Source organism: Prionailurus viverrinus, chromosome A1 (assembly GCF_022837055.1).
Source record: "Prionailurus viverrinus isolate Anna chromosome A1, UM_Priviv_1.0, whole genome shotgun sequence".
Taxonomy (NCBI): domain Eukaryota; kingdom Metazoa; phylum Chordata; class Mammalia; order Carnivora; family Felidae; genus Prionailurus; species Prionailurus viverrinus.
In genome coordinates this window covers 71,941,473-71,966,407 of record NC_062561.1, presented here as the reverse complement: position 1 = coordinate 71,966,407, position 24,935 = coordinate 71,941,473, and the positions used below count along the sequence as shown (strand labels likewise).

At 38.4% G+C, this 24,935-nt stretch overlaps 1 protein-coding gene across 5 annotated transcripts in view; it reads right to left on the bottom strand.

The window, feature by feature from the left end:
- The window catches only part of PCCA (propionyl-CoA carboxylase subunit alpha), a 417,383-nt gene that overhangs the window by 168,622 nt on the left and 223,826 nt on the right, over positions 1-24,935 (bottom strand). For all 5 annotated transcript variants that reach the window (XM_047863104.1, XM_047863113.1, XM_047863129.1 and 2 more), the window contains exon 18: positions 13,143-13,251. In XM_047863104.1, the coding sequence (XP_047719060.1) occupies positions 13,143-13,251 (109 nt within the window). The remainder of the gene's footprint in view (positions 1-13,142; positions 13,252-24,935) is intronic.

Genomic DNA, 24,935 nt, shown 5'->3' with positions numbered 1-24,935 from the left:
GATACACTGACTCCACATAGCCAAAGCAATCTCTCCAAAAGTGAACCCTACGTATTTTAAAACCTTCCAGGCTAAAGTCTTTTCAACAGTGTTATCGTTGGCCACAGTGAAGGAGTTCCCTTTCCTGAGTCTTTTGCCTCTGCTCAAATCTCAAGAGAGACATTAGAAGCTTTAAGTAGAAACCAGAGAGTCAAACGGTCTTGTTCAGCCCCATGCAAATCACTCAGGATAAGCACTTAAAAAAAAAAGTCAGAAATCATCCGATCTAACACTGCTGTTCTCAGAGGAGGAAACCGGAGTCAAAAGTTGAAGCATTTGTACAGAGACTTGGGCCACCTGTATACTTGGAAGTGGTGCTGGCACCAAAATTCTGAGTCCTGCCACCTCATTCTGGGCTGATGCCAACTGGACTACACCAAGCACGGACATTTCAGTGCCAGCTGAAGGAGCCAAAAGAACCACAGATGACATAATTTTCCTAACCCCAATTACTAAATAGGGGGGACTGTCATAAACAAAATAAGCTAGACAGAGGTGCCTGAGTGGCTCAGTCGGTTAAGCAACCTGAGTCAAGGCTCAGGTCATGATCTCGCGGTTCATGGGTTTAAGCCCTGTTTCCGACTCTGGGCTGAAAGCTCATAGCGTGGAGCCTGCTTCAGATTCTGTGTCTCCTTCTCTCTCAGCCACGTCCCTCCTCACGCTCGCTCTCAAAAATAAACATTAAAAAAAAATTCTCAGGATTTATCAATTTTATAAGAACAAGGTTTTCTACAGATGTTAATTTTTTCAAGTTGCTAATATTGTATAGTCTTTGAAAACCATTTTTTCAAAAACTATTAATACAGAGAAATGTTGACAACACAACATGCTTTAAAAAAAAAGACATCCTTTCAAGTAGCATGGCCCATTTTCTGTAAAATCAAAATAACACACTTCATGTACATACATAGAAAAAAGGCAAATCCTCCTAAGAGTTTCTAGAACTTATAAGCTGCCATTTCTCTCTCCCCACCTGTTCTCAAACACCCCTCAATCCACCTTCAACCACCACTTCCCCCACAACATTCCTGAACAATGCCCTCATCAAGGTCCCCATGACCTCCACATTGCTAACTTCAACAGTCAACAGTCACTCTTCAAATCATGTATGTCAGTTGAACACGTCTTCCTCCTTGAACCCTTTCTGCACTTGGCTCTCTCAACTCCACCCCAGACTAATTTCCTGCTGGATCTGCCTCTCTTCCCAACCTGTTACTGTGGAGTGTTCCAGGGCTCAGGCCTAGGACCTCTATGCCTGACCAGCTTCCTGGCTTCTACTCTTTCCTCCTTATGGTTGTTTACAATATTGCAACCACAATGCTCATTACTACACATGGTACAAGTTCTTTGCTCGAGACTCTGCAATGCCTCCCCATTTCATTCAGTGAAAACCGAAGTCCTTACAACAGCCTACCCAAACCAACTCTAGCCCTACTAGGGGAGCTTGCTTACTCTTCTCATTACATTGGCCTCCTTGCTATTTTTCAAACAGGTGGGGCATACTTTGACCTCAGGGGCTTTGCATTTGCTGTCTCCACTGACAGGAAGGTTCTTCTTGGAGATATTCATGTGACTTGCTCCCTTCCACCATTAGGTGTCTGCTCTAAAGTTCATCTTCTCATCCTGCTAATCTTTCTTGCCATCCACTTCCCTGTGATCCAAATTAAAACTCCCAACTACCCTATACTCCACCTCCAGGATAATCAATAATCCATCCCTGTTTATCACCAAAATATTTATCATCATTATCATTCTCATATCACACAGTTTTACTGACCTGTTTTGTCTATCAACCATCTGCTAATTAAATGTAAGCTCAATGGGGGTAGGATTTTTTGAAATCATTTGTTCCCTGCTAATTTATCTAAATTTTCTTTTCGAAATGTTTATTTATTTATTTTGAGGGGTGGGAGGGGCAGAGAGAGGGAACAGAGAGAAGACCAAGCAGGCTCCATCCACACTGTCAGCACAGAGCCCAACACAGGGCTCAATTTCACAAACTGTGAGATAATGACCTGAGCTAAAATCAAAAGTTGGACTCTTAACTGACTGAGCCATCCAGGTGCCCCTAAAATATCTAAATTTTCTAACTCAACTCTTATAATGATCAACAGATGATATTAAAAGACATGTGATTATACTTAATATCTGTATACTATTCTTTTATTCAAAGTGGAATGGAAGAACACACCCTTAACACAAGAAAAAAATATTTCCTACCAACTGCCAAAGTATCTGTTAATATTGAAATGCTCAAGGTATTTGTTAGCTAAAAATAAAACAAGCATGCATCATGACCATTACCCTTGAAATGGAATCTTTGTCATTAGAAATTCTAAAAAAGAAAATTGGGCAAGGATAGCTAAAATTAAATGGGTATGTTAAGTATTTTATATCTCATTTGACATTGACAAAAACTCATTAAGAACTACTAATTATCTTCATATTGCAGATGAGGAAATAGAGTCCAAAAGAGATTAAATAATTTATCCTAAGATAATAGCTAGGGACTGGCAGAACCAGGGGAAATCCAAGTCTCTGGCACAAAAGCTTTGCTCTTAAACATGAAACTGTACTAGAAGCTCTAGCAGAAAGGAAGGCATGGGGTAATTAGAAAATGCGGAGGCCACTTTGGTTACTCAACATCTATCTCATACCAGAAAATCATTCCAAGACAATCATGATAATCCAATTCCCTTTGCAGTTATTGGCTTACGAATGGGCAGGAGACTTACTTTTGGTCAATAGGAACTGAGAAGTAGCTGGTTGAGGATCATCTGGGAAAAGTTTGCTCAGACATAATCCTTTGAATCCTATCTAGATTTGACTTCCAAAACTCCCTACAGCCATCCTGCTATCACAGCGTTATGAAAAAGCCACACGGAGAAGAAAGTGAGGCTAAGAGAACTACAGAAAAGTAGCATCAGCAGATAACCATACTGAACTTTATCTTTTCTCTTCTCCGAGCTTCTTGTTCACTGTGAAGCAAGAACGACTATCAGTCTGAATCAATGGCTCTGTTACCTGTATCCAAAAGGATCCCAAGTGATTTAAAAGGTTATATGATTGCCCCTCTTGAAATCAATTAAAAAGGTATTACAGGGGCGCCTGGGTGGCGCAGTCGGTTAAGCGTCCGACTTCAGCCAGGTCACGATCTCGCGGTCCGTGAGTTCGAGCCCCACGTCAGGCTCTAGGCTGATGGCTCAGAGCCTGGAGCCTGTTTTCGATTCTGTGTCTCCCTCTCTCTCTGCCCCTCCCCTGTTCAACTCTGTCTCCCTCTGTCCCAAAAATAAATAAACGTTGAAAAAAAAATTAAAAAAAAAAAGGTATTACAATGGATTTTTTTTACAACTAGGAAGAATTATTACAAAAGAAATACAAATACTAAAGTGGTCAAACTCCTGGTGATAGAAAGAATGGTGGGTGCCAAGGGCTTGGGGCAGGAGGTGGGTGGGCAGGTGAAGAAACGGGATGTTATTCGAGAGGGTGGAATTTCAGTTCTACAAGATGAACACCTTCTAAAGATCGGTTGCACAACACTGTACATATAGCTAACACTAATGTACTATATACTTAAAAATGGTTAAGATGATAAATTCTGACATGTTTTTTTACAATTAAAAAATAAATACAAATATCATTAGCTTCTCTTTATGAAATGAATAATCATTTTAAAAATGAGAAAAAGATCCCATCCATAATACAATATATAAACCAAAGAATAATAATACAAAAACATAAACTATCCAAGAATAACAAGAAATCTACTCTTACAATAAAAAAAATTATAAAGCTTTAATGAGAGAATCAAAGAGACTTTGATAAATAGTCACATTTTCTGAAAAACCTCAACATCTGATGTCTATTCTACCCAAATTTATGTAGCTTTAAGGCAATTCTAATATTAAAGTGCTTTCAAAGCTCAGCCAGAAGAATGACCAATAAATTTTGGGAAGAAAATAATAAATTATTAATATAAGGGTAGAATGACAAATGCAAATGAAGAGAAAAATTTGGAAGTAGACCCTAATGTATTTAAGAATTTGGCATAGGATGGGGCACCTGGGTGGCTCAGTTGGTTAAGAGTCCAGCTCCTGATTTTGGCTCAGGCCATGATCTCATGGTTCTCATGGCTGAGATCAAGCCCTGCATTGGGCTCTGTGCTGACAGTATGCAGCCTGCTTGGGATTTATTCCCTCTCCCCCTCTCTTTGTCTGTCCTTCAACTTCAAAATAAATAAACTTTAAAAATAAAAGAATTTGGGGTGCATCGTGGCTCAGTTGGTTGAGCATCCAAACTTTGACTTGGGTCACAGTCTCATGGCTGATGAGTTCAAGCCTTGCATCCAGCTCTGTGCTGACAGCTCAAAGCCTGGAGTCTACTTCAGATTCTGTGTCTCCCTCTCTCTGTGCCCCTCCCCTGCTTGTGCTCTGTCTCTCTCTCTCAAAATAAATAAACATTTGTGCTCTGTCTCTCTCTCTCTCAAAATAAAATAAATAAAATAAATAAAATAAATAAATAAATAATTTTTTTCAAGTAAATTAAAGAATTTGGCATAGGATGAATGTGACATTTAATAATCAATGAGGAAAGAACAAATGAATAAATGGGACCAATTCTAAGAAAACAAAGAAAAAAGAGACAAACCAAAGGACATACTCCTAACTATAGAGGACAAATGGGGGGGGGGGGTGCCGTGGTGAGAGATGGGTGAAATGGGAGATGGGGATTAAGAGTGCACTTGTCGTGAGAAGCACTGAGTAATGTATAGAAGTCTGAATCACTGTATTGTACAACTGAAACTAATATAACAATGTATGTTAACTATGCTGGAATTACATTTTTTAAAAAATGGAACTGATTCTACTGGTTAACTATATGAACAAGCAAAATTAGATCTCAACCTCCTATCACTTTGCAAAATAAGCCTGAAATATGAAACACCAGTGTAATAAAGAAAAACTATAAAAGAATGGAAATAGAATATAAGTAAATACTTGATATAAGGGTTTTTTAAGGAAAAAAAAAAAGCAAAATAGGGGCACCTGCCTGGCTCAGTCAGTGGAATGTATCACTCTTGATCTAAGTGTTGTGTTTTGAGTCCCAAATTGATTTGACTAAATTAACATGGAAAACACACCCTACTAGTGTCTCATTTGCTGGACTGTAAGATAAGACACCTCATTTTTTTCACTAAAGATAATCAGACCCCAATTTCTACTTTCTTGTCATATTCATAGCTACTTGATATAAATAAACAAAAAAGGCCATTTCTTATTCTTAATGATTTTTGCTTATCTATAAAACACTTACTTAGTTTTATACAATATAAAATTCATTTATTTTTTTTTTAGTTTATTTATTTATTGTAAGAGGGGGGGGGGAGGGAATCCCAAGCAGGCTCCATGCTGTCAGCAAGGAGCCCAATGTGGGGCTTGATCCCATAAAATCATGACCTAAGCCAAAACCAAGAGTCCAACAACTTAACTGACTGAGCCACCTAGACGCCCCTTATTTCTTCATAACAAATCAGGTAAAAGAATTTGGGTATTGAAATATAATTACACAACATCAATTATTCTCACAAAAACTTACGAAAAACATTATTCCCATTTTAGTGGTAAACTTAAGTTTAAAGTAATATATCTAAGGTCACATTACAATAAGTGGTACAGTTATGACTGGAAACCAGACTTCTAATTTTAAATTCTATTTTTTTCCACTAAACCACAGAATGTATTTATGTAACATATGCATATCTACTTAGACGTGTGTGGTGTGGTGGTGGGGGGAGGGCTCTGCACACATGCACGCAAGTCACACAAATGAAAGAGAAGGAAGGAAAGAGGAGGGGAAGGGATGTGAGGGCAGCAGGAAAAGAGAAGGGAGAGCGGAAGTAGGGAAGGGAGAAATGGGCAGAGAGAGGGAGTGCATGAGTAAGCACACACTCACTGTTAGTGACTAAATGTTTGTGTCCCCACTTCAAAAACTCCAATGTTGAAATCTAATGCCTCATATGATGGTATTTGGAGGCGGCAGCTTTGGAAGGTAATCAGGTTGTGAAGGTAGAGCACTCATGAAAGGGATTATGCCCTTATAGGAGGAGGCCAGAGAGCTAACTTGCCCCCTTCCCACCATATGAGGATATAAGAAACAGGCCTTCAGCAACATAAAAGAGAACCCTCACCGGAACCCAGCCAGGGCGGCCCCCTGATCTCAGACTTCCAGCTCCAGAGCTGTGAGCAATGTTTGTTATTTAAGCCACCCCGTCTATGGTAATTTGGGAGAGTGGCCCAAACTGAGACACTCAGAAATATGTATTTCTGTCTTGCTATCTTTGGACATACAAAGAGATACTACTTTATTTGAGAAGTAGGTTGGAATATTTTATAAATAAAAGGCTACCAAATCACAATGAAGAAACTCTTTTATAACATACACATAAGTGAATCCCAAATGAATTCAAGAGTTAGATGTTGCTGATTTTCTCAGAAGTTCACGTTTAGGAATCTGAACACATTCTCTGGGAAATGGAAAAGTACAAAGAAAGAAAGAAAAGGAAGCAAACAAGCAAAAACAAGCCACAAAAATATATATGATGAAATTACTATAAATCTGCAGTAAAATATTTTTATAAAACCCACGGAATCAACATTTACTTTGAAACACCTTAAAATAGTTTCAATATACCTCAGTGTAGCTACACTATGAGGACTGACATGCCAAAAGGAGTCAAAGGCTTATCCTGAGCCATACCCCCTGCCAAATTCTTACAACACACAAGGTTAAGTGAATGCAAAACAGCACTTTGCTAGGGAAGAGAGACCTGGTCACCAGCCTTCCACCACCAGGGAAGTTGGTACAGCTCTCCCAAGAACTAATAATCATTACATGATAAATTAGCATAACAGAAAGATAATAATCATGAAATTAGAAAATGTAAGTGATAAAGCTCAAGAAAGCCTAGTTGACTATTTACTTAGCTACCAGACCTAACCAAAGAAAGCAACAGGTGTAGAAATAACAGTGGGAAGGACAGAAGTACAGAAGTTTAGAGAGAGCACAGTGGCGTTCTCACTAGCGCCTGAGAAGCTTGGGATGGCACAGGTGGACTTGAACAAGAATAAAGAAAGGAAAGGGCCTTGCTCAGAAAGGTGATTCCTGACCTGTGAACAAGCATTTAGATCCAAGGAGAACAGGCATATCTTGAACAAAACTAAATGAAAGATTACTATAAGGGACTAAATTGTTTCCTTTACTCTTTTTTCCTCCAATCATTATCTGTTAGTGCAACAAATTATTAAACCAAACCACACTGCAACAAAATCACTCTCGCTTCAAATAACATGAAGTGATTGTTTAACACAACTTTCAAGCATTCATTTCTGTCAAAAGAATAACTGACATGACAATTAAAAATAATTATCATGTACTTCTGTAAAAATTTAATTGTGTTTGCCAAATTTATTTGCGGTCATCCTGAGAAAAATTGCCATTGTTCTGACATTAATGTTTTGTTGGTTTTTTTCTTCTAAAAGGCACTGCTATCTTCTTACTATCCAAATACTATGGGTACATATCATCAGTGTCTTTTTCCAAGTCATAAATGATGAAAGAATAAAATCCATAGAGATATTGGGAAAATAAGATCAGCAGCCAAAACAAGCCACACAAAGGAAGGGCTGAGGGCTACTGGATCTGGAAGCATAAACATTACATGAGCACACCCATGATGGAGAAATGTGTAGCCACACCTGGAGGCTTGACTCTTAGACACCATTCCCAAGCCAATAGTGAAATCATGCTTCGTGAACCAAAATGTAAAGATTCAATCACCTAACATCAACTTTGATGTCAGGGACCTTTTCGGCAAACAAGCAAAAATAACTTAGATTTACTTCGTTTAAGTAAGATTATACTCTGCCAAAAAAATCAATATATTTTGCTAGATATTACAGGTCTCTGTTGTCATGGGTAATACTGTTTCACAATAAAATGGCTTACTAAATGAGTAAGTTCCATAGAAAATAAACTCACCCAAAATAGATCATTGTTATATAGGTAACATGTGCACAGTTATTTACATAACTTTTGGCCACATATTTTATTAATATGATTTTTCCAACGTTTAAAGAGTAATAAATTCAATAGTAATATATAGAGGAGAAGGATTCTGGGATGATGGCGGACTAGGAAACATCAGGAATGTGTCTACCCTCCTAAATGACGATTATACTGGCAGAATCTCTCTGATATTTTTAGTTTAGAACTCCAGCCCAGTCAAAGGCTTGCCAACTTCCAGGTTAAAGTGGGATGGTAAATTGCAATCAATTTTGGTCAATTTCAGGTCTTACCAGAGTAACAGCTAGTTATCCCCCAGCCCATCCCCAGCAACTGGCAGGCAGCTTGGCATGTGTTCCTGGAGCAGCGTCCACACGGCTTGTGGAAGCCAGGGTGGGCAAAAAAAGGATCCTGTCCTCCAAATACTAGGCATCTGTGTTATGATGATTGACTACTGCTTGTGATCACAGAGGTGCAGACAAAAAGGTAGACAGCCATTGTTACTGCACCTCCTCCCAGTGTTGCAAGCCCCTCCCTCTGGCTGAAGGGACTTCCAGGGGACTTAAAGGGTCAGTACCCCCATTTGCCTCCTTCATTTTCTGCTTTTCCCCCTGTCAGGAGCCAGACAATAAAGACTAAGACATTTAAAACAACTGCATTTATAAGGAAAACTGGAAAGTGACTGTACACACCCAGGGAAATGCTCAGAAAAGACCTGAGAAGACCTTACATTTACACCTCAAGCTGATCAGCTGATTGCTGGCATAGAGACAGCCTACAAATAAATGGAGATAACAACAACAACAACAACAACAACAACCAGTAAACCCTGAGGAAAGAGGAGAATCTGATTTCCAGAGTTACCACATTAACAGATTCAAATGTCCTATGCTCAACAACAACAAAAAAATCACAAGTCATATACAGAAACAGAGAAGTATGGTCTTCTCAAAGAACAAAATTAGCAGAATATGACCATGAAAAAGAGCTAATGGCAGATATAGTAAACCAAGACTTTAAAACAACTCTCTCTTAAAGATGCTCAAAAAACTAAAGGAAGATGTGAACAATGTGAAAACAAAATGAAAATATTAATAAAAAAATTAAAAACCTATAAGGAAATTTAAAAATTCTAGAGCTAAAAAAGTACAATAACTGAAATGAAAAACTCATTAGGATTAAAAGGCAGATTTGAGCAGGCAGAAGAATCAGCCAACTTGAGAATAAGGTAAGAGAAATTCTCGAATTTGAAGAACAGAAAGACTGGGTCCTGTGGGACACCATTAAACAGACGAATGTATTCATCATGGGAGCCCCAAACGGGGAGAGAGAGAACGGGGTACAGAAAATATGTGAATAATGGCTGAAAACTTCCCAAATTTGATGACAGGCATGAATATAAATATTCAAGAAACTCAATGGACTCCAAATAAGATGAACTCATAGACCCCCACGAAGACACATTACAGTCAAACTTTTCAAAAGCCAAAGAGAAAATCTTGAAAGTAGTAAGAGACAGGCAAATCAACCTCCAAAGGATATTCAATAAGACTGTCCGATTTTCAACAGAAATTGACGAGGCCAGAGGCAGTAAGGTGATACATTCAATGTGCTAAAAGAAAAAAAAACAAAAAACAAAACAACCTGTCAACTAAGAATCCGAAATCCAGCAAAACTGGATTAAGAAATAAAATTGGAAATTAAGACATTCCCAGATAAAGAGAAACTGAGGCAGTTTGTGAGTTTGTGACCACTAGACCTGCCCTGCAATAAATGCAGAAGGCAGTCTTGCAAGCTGAAATGGAAGGACTCCAGACAGTGCCAGGAAGCCACATGAATAAATAAATGTCTCAGTAAAGTCCATATTATTATGGACAATAATAATAGCTGTTATTATTATAACTTTTTTTGAAAGTCCATATTGTTTTCTACATAATTTAAGAAATTAACACATTTAAAAGAATTATTAATTTATGGTTTGGGGCACAGAATGTATGAAGACGTAATTCTGTGACATCAACACCTGCATCCAGGGAACCACTGATCTTCCCATCATTATATTTTTGCCTTTACTAGAAATTTCAAATAAAACTACAGACTATATAGTCTTCTTTAATCTGGTTTCTCTTAGCAGGACTTTCTTTTTTTTTTTACACGGTGATACATATACCAGTACTTTTGTCTACTTTACTGCTAAATAGTATTTCATTGTATGAATATACCACAACTATTTATCCACTTACCACTTAATGTACATTATTCTAGTTGGTGTGTATTAGTGTAGCAATGTGATTTTGTCTTTCTCTAGTGATTAATGATGCTGAACACCTTTTCATGAACTTATTGCCATTCATATAACTCCTTTAATAAAGATTTCTATTTTTTTAATTGGGGTGTCTGGCTTATTTTTGAGTTTTAAGAAGTATTTATACATTATAAACTCAAGTTCCTTATCTATATACCTATATATCTATATATCTCTGGATACATTCTGCCATTTGCTACATATATTATTTTATAGTTTTCTCAATGGTATCTTTTGAAGAGCAAAAGTTTCCATATGTTTTATTAATTCTGTAATAAAAATTTTTAAATATGCTTCTAAAGACTAGGGAATAAAAATAATATTCACAACATAATATTACAATGAAAAAATAGAAGTCAAACTATATTCCCAGTATGACTCTATGTGAGGTATATGCATGCTACATGTATGTATGTCTATAAATATACACACATATATACACTTAGAAAGGAATACATCAAAATGTGAAAAAGTACTTCCTGAAAAGTTTGTGGGATACAAGTAATTTTTATTCTTTTCCTTTTTAAACCTTTTTCAGATTTTTGCCAGTGCTAAGTCAGTACTCTCTGAAAATAATTTGAATACATATCTTAAAGATCAAACCACTTCATTATTAGTGACCCTCAGGACTTCAGAAATGATCAAGGTCTAAATAACATCTGAAGGGCATCAGGATATGAACACTATATTTATCAAAAGAATAATAAAAAAATTATACAAGGTATGATTCTGGATTTAAAACAAAAGCTAGATACACACATCCCTCCAAAACATCCCTGTTGCAACAGAGCTTGATGGAAACAAACTGCAATGATAGAAGGTTCTTTCTATCACTCAGTTCAGTAGCCACTAACCACAGTACAGCAGTGGCTACAGAGCACATGAAATGCGGTTGGTGACTACACAGATAGTGGCACTGAAACCTGAGAAACTGAACTTTTAATTTAATTTCAGTTCAAGTAAGCACACATGGCCAATGGCTACTACATTGGCCAGTGCAACTTTAGGGAAAAAAAACCAACCAGATTCATGGCTTTATTGCCCACTTTCCTCCTCCTTCCATCATTCAGTAATTTACTGATATTCTGTAACCTCTCAACTCTCCCTAGACATCTATCAAATCATGACTTAAAAAAAGATTATACATTAATCTACTAACGGGTATCTACCCAAGGGAAACGAAAACACTAATTCAAAAAGATATATGAATACTATGTTTAGTGCAGCATTATTTACAATAGCCATTTCCTACACACACACACACACACACACACACACACACACACTCACACACTCACACACTCACAGAGAGAGAAAGAGACAAAGAGAGAGAGAATATTACTCAGCCATAAAAAAGAATGAGATCTTGCTATGGGAAACAACATGGATGGACCTAGAGGGTATAATGTTAAGTGAAATAAGTCAGACAGAGAAAGACAAATACCATATGATTTCACTTATACGTGGAATCTAAAAAACAAAACAATGCAGAAACAGACCCATGAATACAGAGAACTGATGGTTGCCACAGGGGTGGGGTGGGGCATGGGCAAAACAGGTGAAGGGGAGGAGAAGGTACACGCTTCCATTTATGGAATGGTAAGTCCATATGAAAGCTACAGCATATGGAATACAGTTAATGGTATTAATAGTGTTGTAGGATGACAAACGGTTACTGTGTTTACAGTGTGCACAGCATGTAGTATAGAACTGTTCAATCACTATGCTGTACACCTAAAACTAATGTTAACACTGTGTGTCGACTATACTTCAATAAAAACAAGTGGGAAAAAAAAATCATCAACTAAGCTTCCTATACTCTCTGTTGAGAATAAGAACAAATGAAGAGTACTATTTACTCCAAGATTTTCTGAGTAAAACCAGTCAGCCATTAAGATACAGCCGAAACCCAATCTACTTCTCCTCTACCTAATTCTCAGAGGGTAATCTGAGTTTCTGATCTGTGTTCTTCAGAGCTGCTCAGTCACCTGCCATCTTTTCTCTTTTTTTCTCTTTGTTCTTCCTCTTGTGGAAAAGCAAAAAACATGGAAAAGAAGTTGAAGTGACACAGTTTTATCAACAACATCACCCTAGCAAGTCATAGACTGTACTTGCTAAAGTAGGATTATGTTAGCAAGGACACAGAAATTCATGTTAAGTAATTCTGTCATTTCGAGCCATTAATTTCATGATGACTTTGTTTTTATTTGCCCTGATACAAAGGATATTTTTTCTTTCACTTACATTTCTAGGAAGCTAAAAGGTATACTTAGGGATCACAAATAACTAACTCAACCTGTTAACTCTTTCTTGTATCTTATAAATGAATTTCTTATATATATGTATATTTTAGCTGCTCAGACTCAATCCTAATTTTTAGTACTATAACACTTTTCAAAACTTTGTCAACAAAGTTAACAAAGATTAACAAACGAAGTTATAAAACAGAAATAATAAAATACAAATTACTTAAACAGATATTCCTCAGGGCTTCAGAGTATCTTCTTACCTCTAATAATGTCCAAATTAGCAGGGTCAAGATCCTTTTTTCTGAGTTAAAAAAAATCATTTGAACAAAATAGAAGCAATACCATTTTTAAACAGTGTGATTTTATTATATGTCTGCAAACACTCACAAGATTCAGAACTATGATCAGTTATATCTTTTATTAGCTATTTTCTATGATTAGATTGTCGGTATTTGTTCATTTATGCTGTCTTAAATAATCTAACATACCTTGAATTTTCATGTTCTTGAAAATGTTGTGCTCTTAATTGGGATGCCACGAACAATGATGATGCTATTGCCAATAATTGGTTTCTCTCATTCTCTGTTAACTTGTGTCCTGAGGGAAATCAATCAATCACATACATCTTGTTAACATCTAGTGCTTCTAACTTATAGAATTATTAGTCATTCAAATAAGTATTTTATCAAATATCTATTATAGAGCTAGTATTATACCAGGCACTGAGGCATGCACTGGGGAGGGAAGAGAACAAGATTATTCAAATAAGACCAAAACCCCCAAGTGAGTCTATCAATTAGTTCTAGGAATTTGGTAATAGACCCCTCAATGGCCTGGATAAACTGCACTCTTCCAGGCTTTGAAAAGTTCCTGATGAAAACGACTCACATGACCCCATACTTACCCTATATGAGGATTACAAAAATTTGGTCTTAGTCTTCTCAAAAACAGTCTACAAGAGCACTTCTCAAAGTGTGTCCTATGGGCTATCAGGAGTCCCCAAGAACCTTTGGGGACTGCAAGGTCAAAACTACTTTCACAATAATGCTAAGATTTATTTGCTTTTCCTCCATCATTTTTTTCAGGTGTATACTGTGGAGGTTCCCTGATCCAAGAGATATATGTGTGGTGACTTCATTGCTCTGATGTCAACATATAATGGATTTATTACTAGTACTATAAAAATAAATTTAAGGGGTGCCTGGGTGGCTCAGTCGGTTAAGCGTCCGACTTCGGCTCAGATCATGATCTCGCGGTCCGTGAGTTCAAGCTCCACATCGGGCTCTGGGCTGATGGCTCAGAGCCTGGAGCCTGCTTCCGATTCTGTGTCTCCCTCTCTCTCTGACCCTCCCCTGTTCATGCTCTGTCTCTGTCTCAAAAATAAATAAACATTAAAAAAAATTTAAAAAAATTTTTTTAAAAAGAAAAAATAAAAAAAATAAATATTTTTAAAGCTAAGTTTTTTCTTCTTTTTTACAAATTGTTTTAAAATATTTTTTAAATGTCTGTTTATTTTCGAGAGAAACAGAGAGAGAGAGAGAGAAAGAGAGAGAGAGAGCGAGCAAGCTAGGGAGAGGCAGAAAGAGGGAGCGACAGAGAGCAAAGCAGGCTCCACGCTGTCAGCACTGAGCTGGATGTAGAACTTGAATCCACTAAATGTGAGATCATGACCTGAGCCAAAGTCAGATGCTCTACCGACTGAACCACCCAGGCACCCTTCTTCTTCTTTTGTTAATGTTTATTTATTTATTTTGAGGGAAAGAAGGAACATGTGTGCAAGCAGGGGAGCAGAGAGGGAGAGAAAGAATCTCAAGTAGGCTCTGCACTGTTGGTGCAGAGCCCAGTGGGGGTGCTCAATCCCACAAACTGGGGGATCATGACCTGAGCTAAAATCAAGAGTTGGACACTTAACCAACTGAGCCACCCAGGAGCTCCTGAAGCCCCTAAGTTTTAATTTATAATATGGCAACTATCAACGGATATAACCACAAAAGCTCTTTGGAGTATAAAGAGGACCAGTAAAATGATCTCCAACTTCACTTTGCATCGGCCCAAGAACTTGCATTTCAAACAAGCTTCAGGGTGGTGCTGATGCTGCATGTCTACAGATCTCAGCTTGAATAGAACTATTTTAGACACATGTTTACCAAATTGCATAATACAAACCACTCAAGTAGTTCATGAAACCAGTTTAGTGGGTCATGACCATAAAGACAAATTATGTGAACATTTTGCACCCCGAATCTTTTGTGGATGTGAGTACACTAATCAAGATGCAGAAGAGGGGCGCCTGGGTGGCGCAGTCGGTTAAGCGTCCGACTTCAGCCAGGTCACGATCTCGCGGTCCATGAGTTCGAGCCCCGCGTCGGGCTCTGGGCTGATGGCTCAGAGCCTGGAGCCTGTTTCCGATTCTGTGTCTCCCTCTCTCTCTGCCCCTCCCCCGTTCAGGCTCTGTCTCTCTCTGTCCCAAAAATAAATAAACGTTGAAAAAAAAAAAAAATTAAAAAAAAAAGATGCAGAAGAGATTTCTTACAGTGGTTGAAACAGTCACTCCTCTAGACACATTTGCACATTATGTCATCAGCAGGGAAAAAGGCAATACATTATGAGAATCCTTTCCTCTGCAGGACACTGGTTCGGTGTTTCATTTGGTCTAATTGCTAGCTGCACTAAGATAATATTGAGAAAGGAGATTCCCAAATAAAACTCACTATTATTCATCACATCTCACAGAGAAATTGATACAATGTATATCAATTTTAATCCTTTTATTGATACTGGAACAGATTTGCAAATTCTACCAAGGACTAATTCCCAATAAATTTCTATCTGATATAAGCCTGCTGAAAACTTATTTACTTCTACAATTTAAATGTGTTTCCACAACTTAAGAATCTCTCAGGTAATTTTAACAGAGTAGTGCTGCAGAGATGATCTATTTCATCCTCCATGCAGTGCGAATGCCTCTTCTACAGCACTATTGGATAGATGGTTATCTAGGATTGATAGAACCCCAATAGTTGGAAAGTGACAAACTCAAAGATTTCTAAATAGATGGTTACTTCTCATACTGAATCAGACTGCTTCTACAAACTTTTTTTTAATGTTTATTTTTGACAGAGAGAAGAGACAGAATGCAAGTGGCGGGGGGGGGGGGGGGGCGGTGGGGAGAGAAAAAGGGAGACACAGAATCCGAAGCAGGCTCCAGGCTCTGAGCTGTCAGCCCAGCCCAGAGCCCAATGCGGGGCTTGAACCCACAAACCACAAGATCATGACCTGAGCTGAAGTCATACTCTTAGCTGACTGAGCCACCCAGGGGCCCCAAACTTTTTAAAAATTTTTATTTGAGAGAAAAAGAGAGAGGGTGCAAGCATAGGAGAGGGGCAGAAGGAGAGACAGAATCTCAAGCAGGCTCCACACTCAGCACAGAGTCCCAAGCAGGGCTCGATCCTACGACCCTGGGATCATGATCTGAGCTGAAATCAAGAGTTGGATACTCAACTAACTGAAGCACCCAGGCGCCCTGAGTCAAACTGTTTCTTTGTGACTTCCACCCAACTTTTCCAATCTGAAGTAATTTTGAATAAGTCTATTCTAATTCTATTCTTTCCTATGCTTGTACATTACCCATCTTGAAGGATATAGACTGCAGTTATACACTCTACCACTCATTAAAATGGTTTTATATCTTGACAATCCTTGGAGTATCTAGCCACATTGAAAGATACCTTTCAGGTCCAAAGTGGCAGCGTAGAAGATATTCTATCATAACTATTCTTATGATAATGGTTCTAGCATAAGGCTACTCTTGATCACAGATCAGAGGGGCCTTGACTCCTGTTGTTCTCTTATGGCCTGATACCCACAACATGTCTGCCCTGGCTCTGACCATGGACTTCTTCTGAATGTTCTTCATTACTATGCCCTCAGGTTTTTCCTTGCTGAAATCTCTGGCGCAGCTGGTCCTGGTGTCTTGCAATCCATGATCCAAATGTTGTTCCTAAGTAAATTAGACTAAAATCCAGCCTAACCACCTGGACCAAAGCTGATCCAAGGCAGAAAGTGGCCCTGACTGAATCTTAGGTTTGAGATGAAGATTAGTTCATCACCTGACTCTTTCACCAGAGTGATCAATACAGTATGCCCTACCAACTACAAAAGTGACCCATTTTGTATTAGACACAGTCAACAAATAAACACATATCAGCGGCCAGGGCCAACTGCTGGGTCAAGCTGATTACAGCTGCATTATTCCCTATTAATGAGTCCTCTCTTCTCCAGGCTAACCACCTATAGTTCCTTCAAAGTTCTTGATGTGAGATGGATCTCATACCATCTTTTTTTTTTAACATTTTTTAAATGTTTGTTTATTTCTTTAAATGTTTATTTATTTTAGACAGAGAGAGAGAGACAGAGTGCGAGCGGGGGAGGGACAGAGAGAGAGGGAGACACAGAATCTGAAGCAGGCTCCAGGGTCAGAGCTGTCAGCACAAAGCCTGATGCAGTGCTCGAACTCATGAACTGTGAGATCATGACCTGAGTCAAAGTCGGACACTCAACCAACTGAGCCACCCAGGCACCCCTAAATGTTTATTTTTGAGAGAAAGAGAGAGAGAGAGAGAGAGAGAGAGAGAGAGAGAAACAGAATGAGCAGGGGAGGGGCAAAGAGAGAAGAAGACAAAATCCAAAGCAGGCTCCAGGCTCTGAGCTGTCAGCACAGAGCCTGACACAGGGCTCAAACTCACAAACCACAAGTCATCATACCATCTCTAATAAGAGGTTATGATTTTCATTATCATAATCACTTTCTTTTGCACACACCCCAAAAAACTGAAGGACAGTTTTTTTAGTTCTTTTCTTAAAATGGTATCTTTTATAAATTCTGAGATAAAAGACATAAAAATGTAAAGGACTTGGTCTAATATCAGAGCCATGTTGAGATAGTCTTTGACTAGAGGTTATATAATAATACTATGGCTCTCCCTATCAAAATAACACCAGCATTCTTCACAGAGCTAGAACAAATAATCCTAAAATTTGTGTGGAACCAGAAAAGACCCCAAATGACCAAAGCAATCTTGAAAAAGAAAAGAAAGTAGGAGGCATCACAACCCCAGACTTCAAGCTATACTACAAGGCTGTAATCATCAAGACAGTATGGTACTGGCACAAGAACAGACACTCAGATCAATGGAACAGAACAGAGAACCCAGAAATGGATCCACAAATGTATGGCCAACTGATCTTTGACAAAGCAGGAAAGAATATCCAATGGAATAAAGACAGTCTCTTCAGCAAGTGGTGCTGGGAAAACTGGACAGCGACATGCAGAAGAATGAACCTCGACCACTTTCTTACACCATACACAAAAATAAACTCAAAAAAAGGGGCGCCTGGGTGGCTCAGTCGGTTAGGCATCCAACTTCGGCTTGGGTCATGGTCTCGCAGTTTACAGGTTTGAGTCCCACATCAGGCTTTGTGCTGACAGCTTAGACCCTGGAGCGGGCTTCAGATTCTGTGTCTCCCTCTTTCTCTGCCCCTCCCCTGTTCACACACTGTTTCTCTCTCCCTCTCAAAAATAAACATTAAAAAAAACAAATTCAAAAAAAGAAAACTCAAAATGGCTGAAAGACCTAAATGTAAGACAGGAAGCCATCAAAATCCTCGAGAAGAAAGCAGGCAAAAACCTCTTTGATCTTGGCCACAGCAACTTCTTTTAACTCAACACGTCTCCGGAGGCAAGCGAAACAAAAGCAAAAATTAACTACTGGGACCTCATCAAAATAAAAAGCTTCTGCACAGCAAAGGAAACAATCAGCAAAACTAAGAGGCAACTGACAGAATGGGAGAAGATATTTGCAAATGATATATCAGATAAAGGGTTAGTACCCAAAATCTATAAAGAACTTATCAAACTCAACACCCAAAAAACAAATAATCCAGTGAAGAAATGAGCAAAAGACATGAACAGACACTTCAAAAGACATGAATAGACATCCAGATGGCCAACCGACACATGCAAAAATTCTAAACATCACTCATCATCAGGGAAATACAAATCAAAACCACCATGAGATACCACCTTACACCTGTCAGAATGGCTAACATTAACAACTCAGGCAACAATGGATATTGGCGAGGATGCAGAGAAAGAGGATCTCTTTTGCACTGCTGGTGGGAATGTAAGCTCGTGCAACCACTCTGGAAAACAGTATGGAGGTTCCTCAAAAAACTACCCTATGACCCAGCAATTGCACTACTAGGTATTTACCTAAGGGATACAAGTGAGGTGTTTCGAAGGGACACACATGCACCCCAATGTTTATAGCAGCACTATCAACAAGAGCCAAAGTATGGAAAGAGCCCAAATGTCCATCAATGGATGAATGGATAAAGAAGATGTGGTGTGTGTATGTATGTGTATATATATATATATATATATATATATATACACACACACATACATATATATACATACATATACACACAATGGAATATTACTCAGCAATCAAAAAAAATGAAATCTGGCCATTTGCAACTACGTGGATGGAACTAGGGGGTATTATGCTAAGCGAAATTAGTCAGAGAAAGACAAATGTCACATGACTTCACTCATATGAGGACTTTAAGAGATGAAACAGATAAGAGAAGGGAAACAAAAATGATATAAAAACAGGGAGGGGGACAAAACATTCGAGACTCTTATAGAGAACAGAGGGTTACTGGAGGGGTTGTGGGAGCGGGATGGGCTAAATGGGTAAGGGGCATTAAGGAATCTACTCCTTAAATCATTGTTGCACTATATGCTAATTTGGATGTAAATTTTTAAAAAATTAAAAAATAAAAAAAAACATACTATGGCTCAAAACAAGACATTAATATTAGAGTATGCTTATAGTCTAATATAGATCCATATAGTATACAATATATAATATATAAAAATACTCATTTTAGCTTTTAAAAAGTAGTTGTACTTACTATCCTCATAACTTCCAAGGTATAATATAGACATAGTAATTTTTTTAATTACAAAATGTCTGAAATTTCATCAAGTAATTTGTGATTGACATATGAAATCTAAAAATAATCTATGTTTTAGCCATTTAATTGACACTGACCATACAATAATAATTTAAAAAGAAAACTTTTTTACAACAGCTTTCAATTTCAAGTTTACGGGCCAATTAGAATTCTTTACATATGCTCAATTAGCACTTAGTATTTTGCCAAACAGAAATAAATTTTACAGAACACTGTACAGAAAAATTTTACAGAACACAGTCATATCATTAGTTTTCATTAGAAATGTTTGCACTATTCTTTTAAAAGATCACTCCAATGTCTAGATAGTAACTAGACTCCTCAGTTTTATTCTAATTGTTTTTATGTTTTACATTTAATCTTTGCCTGGGACTCATTTTTTTTTAATTTGGCATAAATTAAAGTTCTAACATTTCATATAGAGTAAGAGAAAAAACTCCCACATATACTAATTTCTGTTTATGAGCTCCCTATTCCATTACACTGACATACTTATCCATTTTTTTTGTTTTCTTTCAAGTATTTCCTTTCTTAAACTATTTTTTAAAATGTATGTTTATTTACAGAGAGGGAAAGCATGAGCCGGGGGAGGAGAAGTAGAGAGAGAGGGGAAAGAGAGAATCCCAAGTGGGCTCTGCTGTCAGTGCAGAGCCCAGCATGGCGCTCCGTCCCACGAACCATGAGATCATGACCTGAGCAGAATTTAAGAGTCAGACACTTGGGGTGCCTGGGTGGCACAGTCGGTTGAGCGTCCGACTTCAGCCAGGTCACGATCTCGCGGTCCGTGAGTTCGAGCCCCGCTTCGGGCTCTGGGCTGATGGCTCAGAGCCTGGAGCCTGTTTCCGATTCTGTGTCTCCCTCTCTCTCTGCCCTTCCCCTGTTCATGCTCTGTCTCTCTCTGTCCCAAAAATAAATAAATGTTGAAAAAAAAATTAAAAAAAAAAAGAGTCAGACACTTAACTGTCTGAGCCACCCAGGCATCCTACCCCCATTCCTCTACTTTATATCATGCTGTTTAGATGCAGAGGCTTGGCAATACATTTTAAAACATGAAGGCCAATTTTCCTCTATCATTCTTCATAATTTGCTATTTTCAGAAATTTATGAATACATATAATCTTTTAAATCATTTAATGTAGTGGACCTTGTGAATCTAACTGGAATGACATAAAATCTGCATCAATCTGAGATAGATTGGCACTCCTATACTATTGAGTCCCCAAACAATAATTGATATGTTTAAAATTTAACAACTCAGGAAACAACAGATGTTGATAAAGATACGGAGAAAGAGGAACCCTCTTACACTGTTGGTGGGAATGCAAACTGGGGTAGCCACTCTAGAAAATAGTTTGGAGGTTCCTCAAAAAGTAAAAAAATAGAACTACACAAGACCCAGCAATTGCACTACTAGGTATTTATCCAAAGGATACAAAAATAGTGATTCAAAGGGTTACATGCAGCCCAATGTTTATAATGGCACTATCAACAATAGCCAAATTATGAAAAGAGCCCAAATGTCCATGGACTGATGAATGGATAAAGAAGATGTAGTGTGTGTGTGTGTGTGTGTGTACGTACACACACACACACACACACACACACACACTGGAATACTGATCAGCCATCAAAAAGAATGAAATCCTGTCATGTGCAACAACACGGGTAGAGCTAGAGTGTTTTATGCTGAGCAAAATCAGTCAGAGAAAAATACCATATGATTTCACTCATATACGGAATTTAAGAAACAAAACTGATGAACACAGGAGAAGAGAATGAAAAACAAAATATAAAACCAGAAAGAGAAGCAAACCATAAGAGACTCTTAACTACAGAGAACAAACTGAGGGTTGCTGGAGGGGAGTTGGGTGGGCAGATGGCCTAAATGGGTGATGGGCATTAAGGAGGGCACTTAAGTGACGAGCACTGGGTATTCAATGAATCACTAAATTCTACTCCTGAAACCAATACTATACTATGTGTTAGCTAACTTGAATTTAAATAAAAATTTGAAAGACAAAAAATAACTGATGTTTTCCCATCTGTTCACATCTTGTTTCTCCTCAACAATATTTTTACAGCTTACAGAGTCCTATAGGTTCTATGTCTTCCCTATTAAATTTCTCTTGACTATTTTACAAGACACTACAATTAATATGAACAGGGTTCATTTCAAACTGGCTCTTTCTGGGGCGCCTGGGTGGCGCAGTCGGTTAAGCGTCCGACTTCAGCCAGGTCACGATCTCGCGGTCCGCGAGTTCGAGCCCCGCGTCGGGCTCTGGGCTGATGGCTCAGAGCCCGGAGCCTGTTTCCGATTCTGTGTCTCCCTCTCTCTCTGCCCCTCCCCCGTTCATGCTCTGTCTCTCTCTGTCCCAAAAATAAATAAACGTTGAAAAAAAATTAAAAAAAAAAAAAAAAAATCAAACTGGCTCTTTCTAACACAGAGAAGAGATACTAACTTTGCATGTTTATCTTGCTGCATTCAGTCATCTTGACAAACATGTTTTAAGTCTAGAAATTTTTAGTAGTATCTTCTGGGTTTTCTAGGGACACAATTATATATGGGAAAAGAAAATTTTCTTATTTTCAAAATATTTAAACCAACTTTTTTTTTGGTCTTTTTGATATTCCAAAGCAATAAAAATGATTGATAATAACAGTCACTTTACAGAATTCATTTGTTCCTGATTTTAAGGGAAATTTTTTTAGCATTTCATCATTTAAAACTAGGGTTTTTTTAGTTTTCATAAAGTACATTTTTAATCAAATTTAATTTAATTTTTTATTTCAAAGAATTTTTAATTAGAAAAGGCTATTGAAAAGCATAAGAGTCTTAAAAACTGAGAACAAACTGAGAGTTGTTGGGGGTGGGAGGGAGGGGAAGGTGGGTGATGGGTATTGAGGAGGGCACCTTTTGGGATGAGCACTGGGTGTTGTATGGAAACCAATTTGACAATAAATTTCATATATTGAAATAAATAAATAAATACATTGTCAAAAAAAAAGGCTATTGAATTTCCACCCAACACCTTTTTAGCACCTACTTTTTTTGTAAGCCATCACTTTTTATTTTATTCTAATTGTAATGGATATCATTAACAAAGGTACTTTTTTTTTTAACTTTGAGGTACAATTTTCATACAATATATGGGTCCATTTTAAATAAGCAATTGAGTTTTGACAAATGTGTATGCCCATATAAACACCACAACAATCCATATCAAATTTTCCATTACTCCAAAATGTTCCTTTGCATCTCTTTCCAATCAACACCTCTGGACCTCCTTTCCCTCCCTGACCTCAGGCAATTAAACTCTTTTCTAGTTTCATTTAAATGGAACCAGAGAGTAAGTACTCTTTTGTGTCTGGCTTCTTTTGCACCTAATATTTTTGAGATTCATCCATGCTTTTGAGTGAATCACAGTTTCTTTCATTCTCACACTCAGTAGTATTCTATAGCATGGATATACTGCTAGTTGTTTAGCCATTCATTCACTGAGGGCTTTCAAAGTAAGGGAGGGGGAAGATATGATTTGGTTCTAAAAGTGAACTCTGGCAGCTGGGCGAAGATGAATTACAAAGTGCAATGGTGGCAGGAGGGAGGGCTATGAGAAGGCTGTTCTAAATCCAGACAAGAGTATAGCAGCTCAGGTAAGGGGGGTTGGTGTGCTGGTTTGGTGTTGAAATGAGACACGCCTGCATTCAATTCCCAGCTGTAGGTGAACAAGCTAAGGCAAGTGCACTGTACTGATGACCGTGAGTGGGTTCACATCTGAAAACACCTACAGAGTTGTAGTGAGGGGGGTCAGGACCCATGCTGCCTGCTAACTCCTGGCATTGTAAACCCCATGCGGGCAGCAAGTGTTTCTGCTTACCGATGAATCTTAAGCACCCAGAACTTTGGGACACAAAGTGTATTTAAATTCTTTTAGATTCTTCCTATCCCTTTCTCAAGTGTGAAGGTAAACTAAGAGAGCACTGCAACTTGACCCTTGTTTTTCACCTCTGCCAACCCTGATTGAGAAGATTCACAAGCATGACCCTGGCAGTCCGTGGGGTCCGAACAGTGAGGCAGAAAGACCAAGAACTTCCAGCCTGGCATGCAAGGACAGATGCAGCCTCACAAGCTCTAGCAAGAGCCATCTTCAACAGCAGCAACTCACCTCCACGTAAAAGTTAGAACCCTAGCCTGGGAGGAGTTCTAAGGGTTTCTCAAACCCATCTTTTGAAACCTTCAAGAGCATTAAGGCTTGAAATCTCTACCATACTCTCTGCAGAAGACATGGTTGGAAAAAGGCGCAGCTCTAAAAACCCTTACGCTTTTTAAAATACCTTCCAGGGGGCGCCTGGGTGGCTCAGTTGGTTAAGCATCAGACTTTGGTTCAGATCATGATCTCACAGTTTGTGAGTTCGAGCCCTGCATCGGGCTCTCTGCTGTCAGTACAGAGCCTGCTTCGAATCCTTTGTCTTTCCCCCATGCTTTTTCTCTCTCTCAAAAATAAGTGTTAAAAAAATAATAATAAATATTCTTCAGTATTTATTAGTGTCAGACCCTAGACACTACCTTTTACCTAATGGGTTCAGTAAATATTTGTGAAAGAAAGGAGAAAAACTTCCTCTTCACAATTAGCCCTCACCTTCTTAGCCTTTGAGGGAGTTGGGGAGTGTGGGGGGAGAATTTCCAACAAAAACCCCAAACTTCAAACAACATTTAGGCTCTCCCGTCCTTATTCATTAAGTTGGTAGTTACTACGTGCAAATCGAATCACGTAGTAGCACTCACAAGGTCTGTGATATACCTCTGTAAACCTCATGCAATTATCACTCCATGTGCATGACCCAGTTTTTCAGAAGCCTGATCAGTGTTCTCCTAAGTGGCTTTAGTTCTATCATCTATTTTTAACAGTCATCTGGGGATTCCCTTTCAAACTAGTGTTGTCTTAAATGATGCTGACAGATGTCCTGATCCTGAGCTATGCATGTTCTCTCTTTCTGGGATGTGGCTTTGCTGACCATTTGCTTTGTGTGTAGGCTTCATGGACGGGTTGAGAGACAGGGTGTCACCACATTCAGTATGTCCACATTCACTCAAACCTCTGTCCAACTGTGCCTGGTGTCCCTGGAGCAGAGGGCATCTTATTCTACAAAAAGAAGAACCTCAAAGTCTTTGCCAAAGTGGAGGAGAGAGCCACCCTCTTCTAAAGAGTGAAGGAGGGGATATGGAAAATTTTTCCAGAGAT